General features: G+C 40.4%; 1 protein-coding gene across 1 annotated transcript; it reads left to right on the top strand.

Annotated features, from left to right (window-relative positions):
* The first annotated feature begins 243 nt into the window (after positions 1-243).
* On the top strand, positions 244-12,942 carry LOC138853956 (uncharacterized). The gene is made up of 4 exons (XM_070094003.1): positions 244-304; positions 8,378-8,552; positions 9,834-9,921; positions 11,042-12,942. Exons 2-4 carry the CDS (start codon positions 8,386-8,388, stop codon positions 12,239-12,241), a joined length of 1,455 nt encoding a protein of 484 aa, XP_069950104.1. The 5' UTR covers positions 244-304; positions 8,378-8,385; the 3' UTR covers positions 12,242-12,942.
* Positions 12,943-13,874: the final 932 nt, after the last annotated feature.

Here is a 13,874-nt window from a genome sequence, read left to right as displayed (position 1 = left end):
ATGATAACAGCAGACCAAGTGCGTTATCCTGGGTAATTTACACATGTTACTATGTATGATAATTTGTGTAATTGTATTTATGTGTACCTGTACCTAAATAAACTTAAATTAGTTAAGTGTTGTGTATTAAAGGCAGTAAATTGAGCAAACATCCAGGTACATATCGTGGAATATACTTAACCTTGAGAGATCTGTACACTAAAAATTAGACGCATCGCCACTCTCGTGCAGTGCATTCTAAGGTATATAGATAACTGTAGCCCTCATCACGTCAGTGTGAGCAGGGCAGTTTACACAGTGTTGGGTAAGAGTGTCTCTTGTAGACAAATGTCTACACAGTGTTGGGTAAGAGTATATCTTGTAGACAAATGTCTACACAGTGTTGAGTAAGAGTATATCTTGTAGACAAATGTCTACAGTGTTGGGTAAGAGTATCTCTTGTCCAGCTCGACTCCTGAAGAGGCACTTGCTTCTTTCCAAGACCTTGGTCAATACACTGAAGAATGGGGAACACAATTAATTGCTTTAGTATTGAGATCAAGCGTTATCACGTGTTTTTTCTTGCTTGTGTAGAGCGAGTTACTGGGGAATCTTTCCAGTCCTGGCTAGTGGTTTATGTATTGGTTTCTCCTAGCTAGTGGTTTATAATATAATGGTTTCTCCTAGCTAGTGGTATATAGGGTAATGGTATCTCCTGGATACCCGCGGCCCGGTCTGTGACCAGGCCCCATGGTGGATCAGGGCCTGATCAACCAGGCTGTCACTGCTGGCCGCACGTAATACAACGTACGAACCACAGCCCGGCTGGTCAGGTACTGACTTTAATGGTTTCTTCTAGCTAGTGGTTTATGTAATGGTTTCTGCTAGCTAATGGTTTACAGTGTAATGGTTTCGCCTAACTAGTTATTTATAGAGTAATGGTTTCTCCTGGCTATTGGTTTATAATGTAATTGTTTCTCCTGGCTAGTGGTTTAGAGTAATGCTTTCTCCTAGCTAGTGGTTTATAATGTGGTGGTTTCTATTTGCTTGTGCTATATAATGTGGTGGTTTCTCCTTGCTAGTGGTTTATAACGTGGTGGTTTCTCCTAGCTAGTGGTTTATAATGTGGTTTCTCCTGGCTAGTGGTTTATAATGTTTCTCATGGCTAGTGATTTATAATGTAGTTTCTCCTGGCTAGTGGTTTATAATGCAGTAGTTTCTCTTAGCTAGTAGTTTATAATGCAGTAGTTTCTCCTGGCTAGTGGTTTATAATGCAGTAGTTTCTCTTAGCTAGTAGTTTATAATGTAGTAGTTTCTCCTAGCTAGTGGTTTATAATGCAGTAGTTTCTCTTAGCTAGTAGTTTATAATGCAGTAGTTTCTCCTGGCTAGTGGTTTATAATGCAGTAGTTTCTCTTAGCTAGTAGTTTATAATGCAGTAGTTTCTCCTGGCTAGTGGTTTATAATGCAGTAGTTTCTCTTAGCTAGTAGTTTATAATGCAGTAGTTTCTCCTGGCTAGTGGTTTATAATGCAGTAGTTTCTCTTAGCTAGTAGTTTATAATGCAGTAGTTTCTCCTGGCTAGTGGTTTATAATGCAGTAGTTTCTCTTAGCTAGTAGTTTATAATGCAGTAGTTTCTCCTGGCTAGTGGTTTATAATGCAGTAGTTTCTCTTAGCTAGTAGTTTATAATGCAGTAGTTTCTCCTGGCTAGTGGTTTATAATGCAGTAGTTTCTCTTAGCTAGTAGTTTATAATGTAGTTCTCTGCTAGAACCGACAGTCATCAAAGACAGCATGTACAGTGACCGCCCACAACATGGGTATGGGGTGCATAATGAAGATGTTAAACTATGTAGTGTCTGACAGCTCCTTCTTGTGTCATCGTTCAGTTGCACATTGTCTGATTAAGATCAGATTTTGCCACCGAAGTGGCTAGTTTATTTTGCATCCCATATCCATCCTGTGGACGGTAGCGCAAGAACATATGGATACACAAAAGTCTAGGAACTAGGCCCCAAAAGGGTTAACAGGTATACATATGGATTTATATCTACATATCTACACTTCACGTATCTGTTACAAGCAAATTTTGGAGATTTGCTTAGTATATCTGGTATCTTATTTTTATTAACAAGATATCTTGACATATCACATAGGTTATTATACTATCTCTGTATTCCTCAATGAGTGGACAATTAAGCACATAGTGTTCAAGACAGTGACCATATGCCTGATCACATAATTTGCATTTAGTTTGATCATCATCTGTGTGTCTCCCAAACTGCCAGAAGTACTTGTAACCAAGCCTAAGCCTGGCCACTACAACATCAGTCAGTACTTGTAACCAAGCCTAAGCCTGGCCACTACAACATCAGTCAGTACTTGTAACCAAGCCTAAGTCTGGCCACTACAACATCAGTCAGTACTTGTAACCAAGCCTAAGCCTGGCCACTACTACACCAGTCAGTACTTGTAACCAAGCCTAAGTCTGGCCACTACTACATCAGTCAGTACTTGTAACCAAGCCTAAGTCTGGTCACTACAACATCAGTCAGTACTTGTAACCAAGCCTAAGTCTGGCCACTACAACATCAGTCAGTACTTGTAACCAAGCCTAAGCCTGGCCACTACAACATCAGTCAGTACTTGTAACCCAGCCTAAACCTGGCCACTACAACATCAGTCAGTACTTGTAACCCAGCCTAAACCTGGCCACTACAACATCAGTCAGTACTTGTAACCCAGCCTAAACCTGGCCACTACAACATCAGTCAGTACTTGTAACCAAGCCTAAGTCTGGCCACTACAACATCAGTCAGTACTTGTAACCAAGCCTAAGTCTGGCCACTACAACATCAGTCAGTACTTGTAACCAAGCCTAAGTCTGGCCACTACAACATCAGTCAGTACTTGTAACCAAGCCTAAGCCTTGCCACTACAGCATCAGTCAGTACTTGTAACCAAGCCTAAGCCTGGCCACTACAACATCAGTCAGTACTTGTAACCAAGCCTAAGCCTGGCCACTACAGCATCAGTCAGTACTTGTAACGAAGCCTAAGCCTGGCCACTACAACATCAGTCAGTACTTGTAACCAAGCCTAAGTCTGGCCACTACAACATCAGTCAGTACTTGTAACCAAGCCTAAGCCTGGCCACTACAACATCAGTCAGTACTTGTAACCAAGCCTAAGCCTGGCCACTACAGCATCAGTCAGTACTTGTAACCAAGCCTAAGCCTGGCCACTACAACATCAGTCAGTACTTGTAACCAAGCCTAAGTCTGGCCACTACAACATCAGTCAGTACTTGTAACCAAGCCTAAGCCTGGCCACTACAACATCAGTCAGTACTTGTAACCAAGCCTAAGCCTGGCCACTACAACATCAGCCAGTACTTGTAACCAAGCCTAAGTCTGGCCACTACAACATCAGTCAGTGTTCACATTGCAAGTTGCTCCATAAACATACTTATCTACATTCATGTTATGATAGTGGGTTATAGATCTACTCAGACTTCTAACTGCATTCCTATGTCTGCTTAATCATATAAGAACATAAGAACATAAGAAAGAAGGAACACTGCAGCAGGCCTACTGGCCCATACGAGGCAGGTCCAAGAGTCCTACTAATCCTTATTCTGCTAGCTACCTCCATGTCTTATCTCGTTACCTAATATTACGTTCTAAGGCTACATTAATAATTCTAATATTATTTACTAATAATTTAAACCTACCCTAATCATCCTTAAAACGTAAATCTATCAATTAACTATATTTAACGTTATGATTCCCAAGTTAGTATTATTGTTTGGGTGGATGTTAAGGGTTCCTGCGACTGACACATCAACTTATTTACAAACGAATCCGACGGTGGAATTTTTGGACTTAATAAATTTCCACATCCTCCTTGGGTCTTCGTTCAGTTGAACATTGTTTTCTCTCTATTTCCTGTCTGTATATTATTATTATTATTATTATTATTATTATAATCAAAACTAAGCAGTAAACTCACATAAGAACATAAGAACGAAGGAACATTGCAGCAGGCCTACTGGCCCATGCGAGGCAGGTCCAAGTCTCCTACCGGCTTAAGCCAATGCACCCAACCTAGTCAGGTCAGGTCACATTGACTTAAGGGAGGAACACGGCAACCGACCTGGTAGCACAAGCTATCAGGTCCAACTCACACCCACCCACATCCACTGATGTATTTATCCAACCTATTTTTAAAGCTACACAACGTTCTGGCCTCTATAACTGTACTTGGGAGTTTGTTCCACTCATCCACAACTCTGTACATACTTTCCTATATCCTTCCTGAATCTGAATTTTTCCAACTTAAAACCACTGCTGCGAGTCCTGTCTAGGCTAGATATTTTCAGCACACTATTTACATCTCCTTTATTTATTCCTGTCTTCCATTTATACACCTCAATCATATCCCCCCTAATTCTACGTCTTTCTAGAGAGTGCAGATTCAGGGCCCTTAGTCTATCCTCATAGGGAAGGTTTCTGATACATGGGATCAACTTTGTCATCCTCCTTTGTACATTTTCCAGAGCATTTATATCCATTCTGTAATACGGTGACCAAAACTGTGCAGCATAATCTAAATGAGGCCTAACCAAGGATGTATAGAGTTGAAGAACAACCTGAGGACTCCTATTATATATGCTTCTTGATATGAAGCCAAGGATTCTATTAGCTTTATTGCGAACACTTATGCACTGTTGTCTTGGTTTCAGATTACTGCTAACCAGAACTCCTAAATCTTTTTCCCAAACCGTAATATTAAGATCTACATTATTTAGTTTATATGTGGCATGGTTACTGTCCTGTCCAACATTTAGAACTTTGCATTTGTCTATATTAAACTGCATCTGCCACTTCTCCGACCACTGCATCAGTCTATTCAAATCTTCCTGGAGTGCTCGAATGTCCTCGTCAGAATGAATTCGACGGTCTATTTTGGTGTCATCGGCAAACTTGTTGATGTCGCTCTTTATGCCCTCATCTATGTCGTTTATATAGATTGTGAACAGCAGGGGGCCCAACACTGGCCCCTGTGGAACACCGCTCGTGACGCTTCCCCACTCTGATTTCTCCCCATTTATGCAAACTCTCTGCTGCCTATTTGTCAACCATGCCTCTATCCAGGAAAAAATTTCTCCTCCTATTCCATGTGCCTTAATTTTCCTCTATAGTCTCTGATGTGGGACCCTGTCAAAAGCCTTACTGAAGTCCATATACACAATATCATATTCATTACCATGATCTACCTCCTCAAATACCTTAGTGAAAAAAGTTAATAAATTCGTAAGGCAGGAACGCCCCTTTGTAAAACCATGCTGAGATTCGTTGATTAATTTATGCTTTTCAAGGTGGCTACGAACTGCCTCGGCAATTATTGACTCCATAAATTTTCCCACTATGGAGGTAAGGGTTATTGGTCTATAGTTCGAAGCTAAGGACCTGTCACCTGCTTTGAAAATAGGTATCACATTTGCTATTTTCCACTTATCTGGCACCATGCCAGTTTGTAGTGATATGTTGAAAAGATTAGCCAAAGGTTTGCTAAGCTCCTCTTTACATTCCTTTAGAACCTGCATACAGTTCATCAGGGCCTGGGGATTTATTAGGTTTTAATTTATCTATTTGCCTAAGGACCATGTCACTTGTGACCCTAATCGTGCACAGTTTATTATCGTCTTGTTCTACATAATTTATCATTTCTGGAATATCGCTGGTATCCTCCTGTGTAAAAACTGAGAGGAAGTATGTGTTAAAAATTCTACACATTTCCTTATCACTGTCAGTGAGCTGACCCGAGGAACTTTTGAGTGCTCCCATCTTGTCCCTGATCTTACTTCTGTATACCTGAAAGAATCCTTTTGGGTTAGTTTTCGATTCTCTTGCAACTTTAACCTCATAATCTCTTTTTGCTTTTCTAATTCCATTTTTTATTTCTCTCTTTAACTGAATATATTGATTTCTTAATTGCCCCTCTCCTCTTTTGATTTGCCTATATATGCCTCTCTTTTGACCAATCAGATATTTTAATCTATTGTTCATCCATTTAGGATCATTTTTGTTTGATCTGATTTCCCTATTTGGAACATAATTTGACTGAGCAGCTAGAACTATGCCCCGGAAGGCGTCATATCGGCAACCATCACCACCTACCTGACCCTTAGTCAGGTCATTCCAGTTCAGCCCACCTAAGTAATTTTTCAGTCCTATGAAATCAGCCAAGCGAAAGTCAGGGACGGAGACTTGATTGCCATTATTAGGGGAATTCCATGATATATTAAAACTGAGTGATTTGTGATCACTTTCCCCAAGCTAATCATTAACCTCAAGATTATTAATTAGTGTTTCCCTACTGGCAAGAACCAAGTCAAGGAGGTTATTTCCCCTAGTTGGCTCTGTCACAAACTGTTTTAAAAAACAATCCTGGATCGTATCAAGAAAGTCACCTGACTCTAAATTTCCTGTCAAATTGCTCCAGTCAATCTGTCTATAGTTGAAATCTCCCATTAGCACAACATTTTCGTATGTAGATGCCTTACGAATTTCGTCCCATAGAAGTTTACTGCACTCCCTATCAAGATTTGGGGCTCTGTAAATTAGTTTTTCTCGGCCCTCGAGAAGCTGTAACCAAACAGATTCAGTGGCTGACGCTTCTAATTTTATATCTTGTCTAACACAACAATTTAAATTGTCTCTGACATACATCGCTACTCCACCACCCTTCCTGTTGACCCTGTCAGTGTGGAATAATTTATAGCCTTGTATGTGACATTCAGAGGGCATCTCTCTATCTTTCAGATTGAGCCAGGTCTCTGTTATAGCAATAATATCTATGTTTCCTGCACTTGCAATTAATCTTAGCTCATCTATCTTATTTCTTACACTCCTGCTATTAGTATAGTAAACCTTGAGGGAGCTAGTCCCTTGCTGCCCTCTGCTGTCCCCCTTGTTTGCTGACCTGATCTATTGTCTTTATTTATAACTTCATGCTGAATGCCTTTTATACATTTACTGTTTCCAACCCTAGTGTTGCAACCTGCTTGTTTCCCACACACACCCATACCTCTATCTTCTATCAGTTTAAAATCATAGGAATTTTACCAATGGCCTTCTCAACTGAATTTGCAAGTGCTACCACCACAGCCCCAGGGAGATGTACCCCATCCCTTGCATACATATCATGTTTGCCATAAAAGTTGTTCCAGTTGTCAATGAATGGGATTGCAAGTTCCTTGCAGTATCTGTCTAGCCAGCAATTTACACCAATTGCCCTAGACAACCATTCATTTCCTACTCCCCTTCTAGGCAAGATGCTACATATGACTGGGACCCCTCCCTTAGACTTAATGAAATCTATAGCTGACCTGTACTTATCTAGCAGCTCTTCTCTCCTACCCTTCCCAGTATCATTTCCACCAGCGCTGAGACAGATAATGGGCTTGTTCCCATTACCTGACATGATATTATCCAGCCTGTTAACTATGTCCCCAACACCAGCTCCAGGGAAGCACACTCTATCTCTCATCTTCTTATTCCTATTACAAAAAGCACGGTCAATATATCTTACCTGAGAGTCACCAACCACAAGAACGCGCTTACCTCTGTTAGCAGGGGCAGTAGTACCCTTACCTTCACTGGCCACTGAAGTACATTTATCCTGAAGAACAGAGAAGCGATTTCCTACCTTCAGATCTTCACTCTTAACTTTCCTTATTCTGATTCTCCTCCCATTACTGGTTACCACTCGCCACTTGTAGCAGGTGCTGGATTGCACCTCACTGCTGGTAGCCGTTGCTACCTCCCCACCTACAGCCTCCTCACAACGAAAGACAGACTGCACCTCACTGCTAAAAACCTCATTCCCCACAACTCCAGCCACCTCACACTCTCCCAAACCCATTAAGGTGGACCTTCAGCCCCCTAATCTCCTCCTGGAGAAGCAAGACCTCCTTCTTCAACTCTTCAACCTCAATTTTTAAAACTGCAGAAGCAAGCCATGCTTTGTAACCGTCCACGCTAATCCCCAAAGCAGCTCAGGGTCTGTGACCTCACGTGACGACTGACCATATATGTGTCTGAATATCTCAGAAGATGGCGAACCTTAATTTCATAATTTAAAAAACAGTGAGTATACAGCAATGAGCCTCCATGGCCATGAAAAAATATATTTAATCACATTACCTGTTACATGCCAACCTAATTTAGGTTAGGTAAGGTTTGTCAGGAAACAGGACAAGTGTTTCCTGACCCTGGCCACATGAAGACCCTCCGCTGGAGGTTTGGTCATCTGATCGAGGTCTTTCGATAGCTTACTGGTCCAACCCATTTAAAAATTAGGGTTATATTCCAACCCAATTTCCTGTACGTTGGTAGGTCAGAAGATGCCAGACTTTGATGGCAAATGGCTAAGGGAGGCGTCGAAGGCGGAGAAGATATTCGAGGAATGCCATAAGAAAGGGACTGTACTGGTCGCTTACCACGTCAACCTCAGTACAACTGTACCTCTCCAGGAAGACCAAGTTAAATTGGCTCTTACACACCTCTACCGGTAAGTTTAATCGGTAATTTGCTTAACAAAGTACTTGCTAAGTGGGGTCACAATTGTGAAACAAATATTTTTAGAAAAATCTTAGTCTTTGACTAATATGTATTGATATCGTTCAAAATGCATCGAGTGTTTGCAACGTTAGAGACAAAAATATTTATCTTGTCATATCTGTGTTAATTATCTCCTTAAACACATCAGATATGTATAAAATAATAACGGTATCTACATATATTACTCAACAGTCTATTGATTACCTCAGGGTCAAGTATGCAAGCTGCTGCACTCCACTAGGCGACCATATTTGACTCTCTAATATAAGGATTCAAGTAAACTTTTAGCGTATTTACTGGGAGATATATTCTAGGTGTGTACCCATGACCCAGGATAACATCATTTGTAACCTTGATACAAGGATTTTATTATTATAATCATAACGAAGGTGGGATTTTTTAAGAATCAATTAGAGAGGCAGATACTTAGCAAAGAATGTCAGTTTGGAGATTATATGATAATGTGGATTATCAGAGACATAATTCAGAAGGCTAAGGGGAGAGTTGTTGAGGTAATTTGGGCATTTAGAGATGATGGAACAGAACTGGGGATGACTAAAAGGGTGTTTAAAACTGAGGTGCAAAGAAAGAGAGGTAGGAGTGTTCCCAGGAAAGTTTGGAGGGAGGACATAATGGAGGGACATGAGCATCCAGCAGGCTTGTGTGACTGTGTGTGAAGTGTTTTTCATGGACTGACGTGCTCTTAGTGCAGACACTTATGAAGGAATTCAGGGAAAACCGGTTGGCCAGAATCGAGTCCTGGAGGTGGAAAATTACAGTATCTGCACTCTAAAAGGAGTGAGGATGCAGCAGTCAGAGGAGTCATCTGAATTGTGATGTCCACACTTGTGGCAAGACAGCAACTGAATGAATCATGGTCAATGAGTTGACTTCTTTTTTGGGCCACCACCATCACACATCCATCACTAAACATTCATCGTCTCAGTTAATATAATGGTTTTAAAACATAAAAAAATAATTCCATCATTCTTTTCCTTCCAAGGAAGAGCCTTCATGCTCACGAATTGCTTTTGATCCGAGGAACTGGAGCTCCCCTCCCTCACATCAAGCCAGACTAACTCCCATTCCCTCAGGCACCATACAACCCCATACATTAACACTTCTACATGTGAAAAGCAATCAAGAATTTATTTCATATCTACGGTAGCATGTATTGACATGTAAAGCATGTAACACTGATACAGTATTACAATATTACATATTGTTACAGGAAGGTTCCATGCCTGCGTGTGTGTTTTGGCGAGCGGGAAGGAACTTTGTGGTTCCGTGAAGCAACCAATAAAAATGTTGACTTTAAGGTAAGTTGAAGAACCCCAGTGAAAATAAGTCACTGACATTTTTGGGGGGTTATCTAGGTAATCTACACATATGCTGCTATGTATGATAATTTATGTAAATGTATTTATGTATACCTGTACCTGAATAAACTTAATTACTAAGGAGCAATGTGGTTCCGTGAAGTGACCAATAAAAACTGGAGGTAACTGGAAGGTAACCCTATTTTTCCTCTAAGTTCTTCACTTTAAACAAATATTTTTTATAACGCATTGATTTTCAGGAAGAATCCCGTGGCATAATGAGAGTTTACTGTATATATCGTATATAACATTTATGTTCATGGGGAAATGCTGACGCTATACAGGCCAATTTTATTACATCCTTAGGGAAGCCCTAAATACGTATGGGTCTTCAACGGGTCTTACAGTGCCTGAGGAATAGGAGGTTATCGGGATTCACCAGAGAAATTATGATAATCAAAGGGAAGAGCTAAACCTACCAGGATCATTTCATCAGAGGAAGAGTAAAGTGCAGTAAGTCCTCACTTCACGTCATCGATAGGTCCTTGGAAACTGCGACTTTAAGCGAAACGACGTATAACGGAACTAAGAGCTCTTCCAATATCCACACCTCATTGGCCAACCTCAAACCTCTTTAAAACTTCTAGTTTTGTTTCTAACCTCACACTTTTTCACTTTTTTTTTGTGGCCACAGACATCAGGGGTGCAGAGTGCACCTTTAGCACTCATTGTAACAGGGGTTAAATCAGGGAATAAATGTTTGGCAAGAGAAAATTGTAAGGAGCACCTCCCACCACCAAGCAATTCGAAAACAATAACAAATATGGCGGGTTCACTGAACGCATCGTTTATCGTCGTGCGTTTGTATTATTATCGTATACTTAACGAATTTCTATTTTACAATAATTTGTATTCATTCGATTTTTTCCTCATCAATGTTATAAGGAAACGACGTTATTCGAAGACCTGCTGTAGTGCCAATTCCCGTGAACCCAAGAAATTACTAAATTAATCTAATAAACATTCTAAGAGCTGACTTGCCTAAACTGTTATTTTAAAGTTATTTAGCATACATGGGACACAAATTAAACGTTATAATCTTAATTTACATTTCCCACAGGTGCTTCCCGAGACAGAGGTGAATGAAGTAATGGCCTGCCTTAAATCATATCAATACAATTCAGATACTGGTCCTCTGTGGTGTGCCAGGCTGGTGGCCGATACAAGCAGCGGTCAGTGTGAGCAGACCACTTCAATGGTGGACAATACAAGCACTGGTCATTCAGGCCAGGCCTCCCCACACATTCCTGATGACAACTTGGTATCCCTTCCACATTCCTATCATCTGTTCCTGGGGTTTCATCATGGTATTATTGATGGTTTTTCAGCCATTAAGATCTGTGGCTTTACTGCCACACTGCTGAATGATGTTATTACTGGAAAGCCCATTAATGATGATCAGCTTGGGGAGTTTGTATCATGTAAGGAAACCATGGAGCTGGTGCTGGCCAAAAAAGCTCTCATTAAAGGTGACCCATTATTAATGAAGAAATGGACTGATGAAGCTAACTTAAGGAAAGATAAGGAATTATTCTTTAGCAGAATATATCAAAAACCAGAAGGAACAGAGGAGAATTGTCTCGCCTTAGAGCGACAATTAGATACGACTACTACCAGGAAATTTTTAAATAAATGTCGTGCTGAGAGAGTTACAGTTCATTCTGCCTTCACTGCTCTTGCTGATGCAGCTCTAGTTGAACTCTTGGCTGAGAAAGGTGTTGTCCAGGACACTTACAACATTTATAATTATCATGCCGTCAGTACGCGACGCTACTGGAAGGGTGACGTTTCCAAGTCTCTTGGATGTCATGTATCAATTATAAGGATGTACACGGACACGCCTAGAAATATAAATGAAATATTTTGGGATTTTGCTCGCTCAGTTCACCAGGAGCTTCAGAGTAAGTTAACATCCGGCACGGCACTGGAAGAGGAAGCGTTTGATTTGTTAAAGTCAGAATTAAAAGACACTCTGAAATTTGTCGCAGACTCTCCTACATCATTTGTTTCACCTGACTACTATACCACCAACATGGGTGATGTGACCGCCCTGGTCACTGAAGAAGACAATGTTAGGGTGACCTGTATTATGAGATCTGTATCAAACCGTAATACTATGTGCACCTGCAGTCATATTTTTCACACGTTCAGAGGTCGCTTCTTACATCTTCTGGATTACAACACCAGATTTATGAGTACTGAAATAGCAGAAAATTTCTGTAATAAAATTTTCGATAATTTGTCGAAAGTTATTGAATGATTAGGGATGCAAATTATGTACCAAGGAAACACTAAACCCGCTGGGGTTACACAGCACCTGGGAAGTAGAAAGTAATCAGTTTATCTCACAAAAGAGAGAGTTGCTCCGATTTCTGGAATTGCAAATCCATCACTGCCATGTTGACAATGGTATAAAATGCTGACAAGTTGATGCTTAAGACACATGTACGGGCGTCTTTATTGTTGGAACCTGTCACCTACACAGTAGGCTTCTTCAGTCAAACAGAGGCAACAAGTGTAGTAACGAAATGATGTAATCAGTCCATCAACCTTGAAGATGAAGTATCAGAGGCAGTCAGTCTCTCAGTCTGGAGAAGAAGTTCAGCTTCATGTGTCTTAAGCATCAAGGGAAACTTCCCATGGAGTGTAAAATCATAAAATTGTATAGTATACCCTGACTACTGGAATATATTTTGTAATTCTGTTTTAAACACTAAGGACGGCTATGTTCTTATAGATTTTCACAACACAATACTGCAGGATAGAAATAAAACTACTGTTTAGCAATAATTTTATATATTTTAAGTTATTATAATCAAAACGAAGCGCTAAACCCTATATATTTTAAATACATCGTACACTGGATAATTTTAACACTTGAACGAAAAATTCTTGATAAATTGTTTGGCCAGAAAAACACTAAATTTTTTGAGTATATAATCTGTTAAGAATTAATAAAAATGTAAGTAAAAAATTAATTTTATTATTCAGAAGTTTTGTTATTTACATGTTAGAACATATGATGATACCTTAGTGGCGGGAAGCCTCAAGTTATAATGATGATACCTTAGTGGCAGGAAGCCTCAAGTTATACTGATGATACCTTAGTGGCGGGAAGCCTCAAGTTATACTGATGATACCTTAGTGGCAGGAAGCCTCAAGTTATACTGATGATACCTTAGTGGCAGGAAGCCTCAAGTTATACTGATGATACCTTAGTGGCAGGAAGCCTCAAGTTATACTGGTGATACCTTAGTGGCAGGAAGCCTCAAGTTATACTGGTGATACCTTAGTGGCAGGAAGCCTCAAGTTATACTGATGATACCTTAGTGGCGGGAAGCCTCAAGTTATACTGATGATACCTTAGTGGTAGGAAGCCTCAAGTTATACTGGTGATACCTTAGTGGCAGGAAGCCTCAAGTTATACTGGTGATACCTTAGTGGCAGGAAGCCTCAAGTTATACTGATGATACCTTAGTGGCAGGAAGCCTCAAGTTATACTGATGATACCTTAGTGGCAGGAAGCCTCAAGTTATACTGGTGATACCTTAGTGGTAGGAAGCCTCAAGTTATACTGATGATACCTTAGTGGCAGGAAGCCTCAAGTTATACTGATGATACCTTAGTGGCAGGAAGCCTCAAGTTATACTGATGATACCTTAGTGGCAGGAAGCCTCAAGTTATACTGATGATACCTTAGTGGCAGGAAGCCTCAAGTTATACTGATGATACCTTAGTGGCAGGAAGCCTCAAGTTATACTGATGATACCTTAGTGGCAGGAAGCCTCAAGTTATACTGATGATACCTTAGTGGCAGGAAGCCTCAAGTTATACTGATGATACCTTAGTGGCAGGAAGCCTCAAGTTATACTGATGATACCTTAGTGGCAGGA

The sequence above is a fragment of the Cherax quadricarinatus genome, chromosome 44 (assembly GCF_038502225.1).
Source record: "Cherax quadricarinatus isolate ZL_2023a chromosome 44, ASM3850222v1, whole genome shotgun sequence".
Classification (NCBI taxonomy): Eukaryota; Metazoa; Arthropoda; class Malacostraca; order Decapoda; family Parastacidae; genus Cherax; species Cherax quadricarinatus.
The sequence above is the reverse complement of the archived record's forward strand: the minus strand, read 5'-3'. Positions and strand labels throughout refer to the sequence as shown.

Excerpts from the sequence above, each read along its gene's own strand:
- LOC138853956 (XM_070094003.1), top strand. The coding sequence starts at position 8,386 with ATGCCAGACTTTGATGGCAAATGGCTAAGGGAGGCGTCGAAGGCGGAG. Across the intron at positions 8,553-9,833 it reads GCTCTTACACACCTCTACCG|GAAGGTTCCATGCCTGCGTG; the intron begins GTAAGTTTAATC and ends ATATTGTTACAG. Across the intron at positions 9,922-11,041 it reads ATAAAAATGTTGACTTTAAG|GTGCTTCCCGAGACAGAGGT; the intron begins GTAAGTTGAAGA and ends CATTTCCCACAG.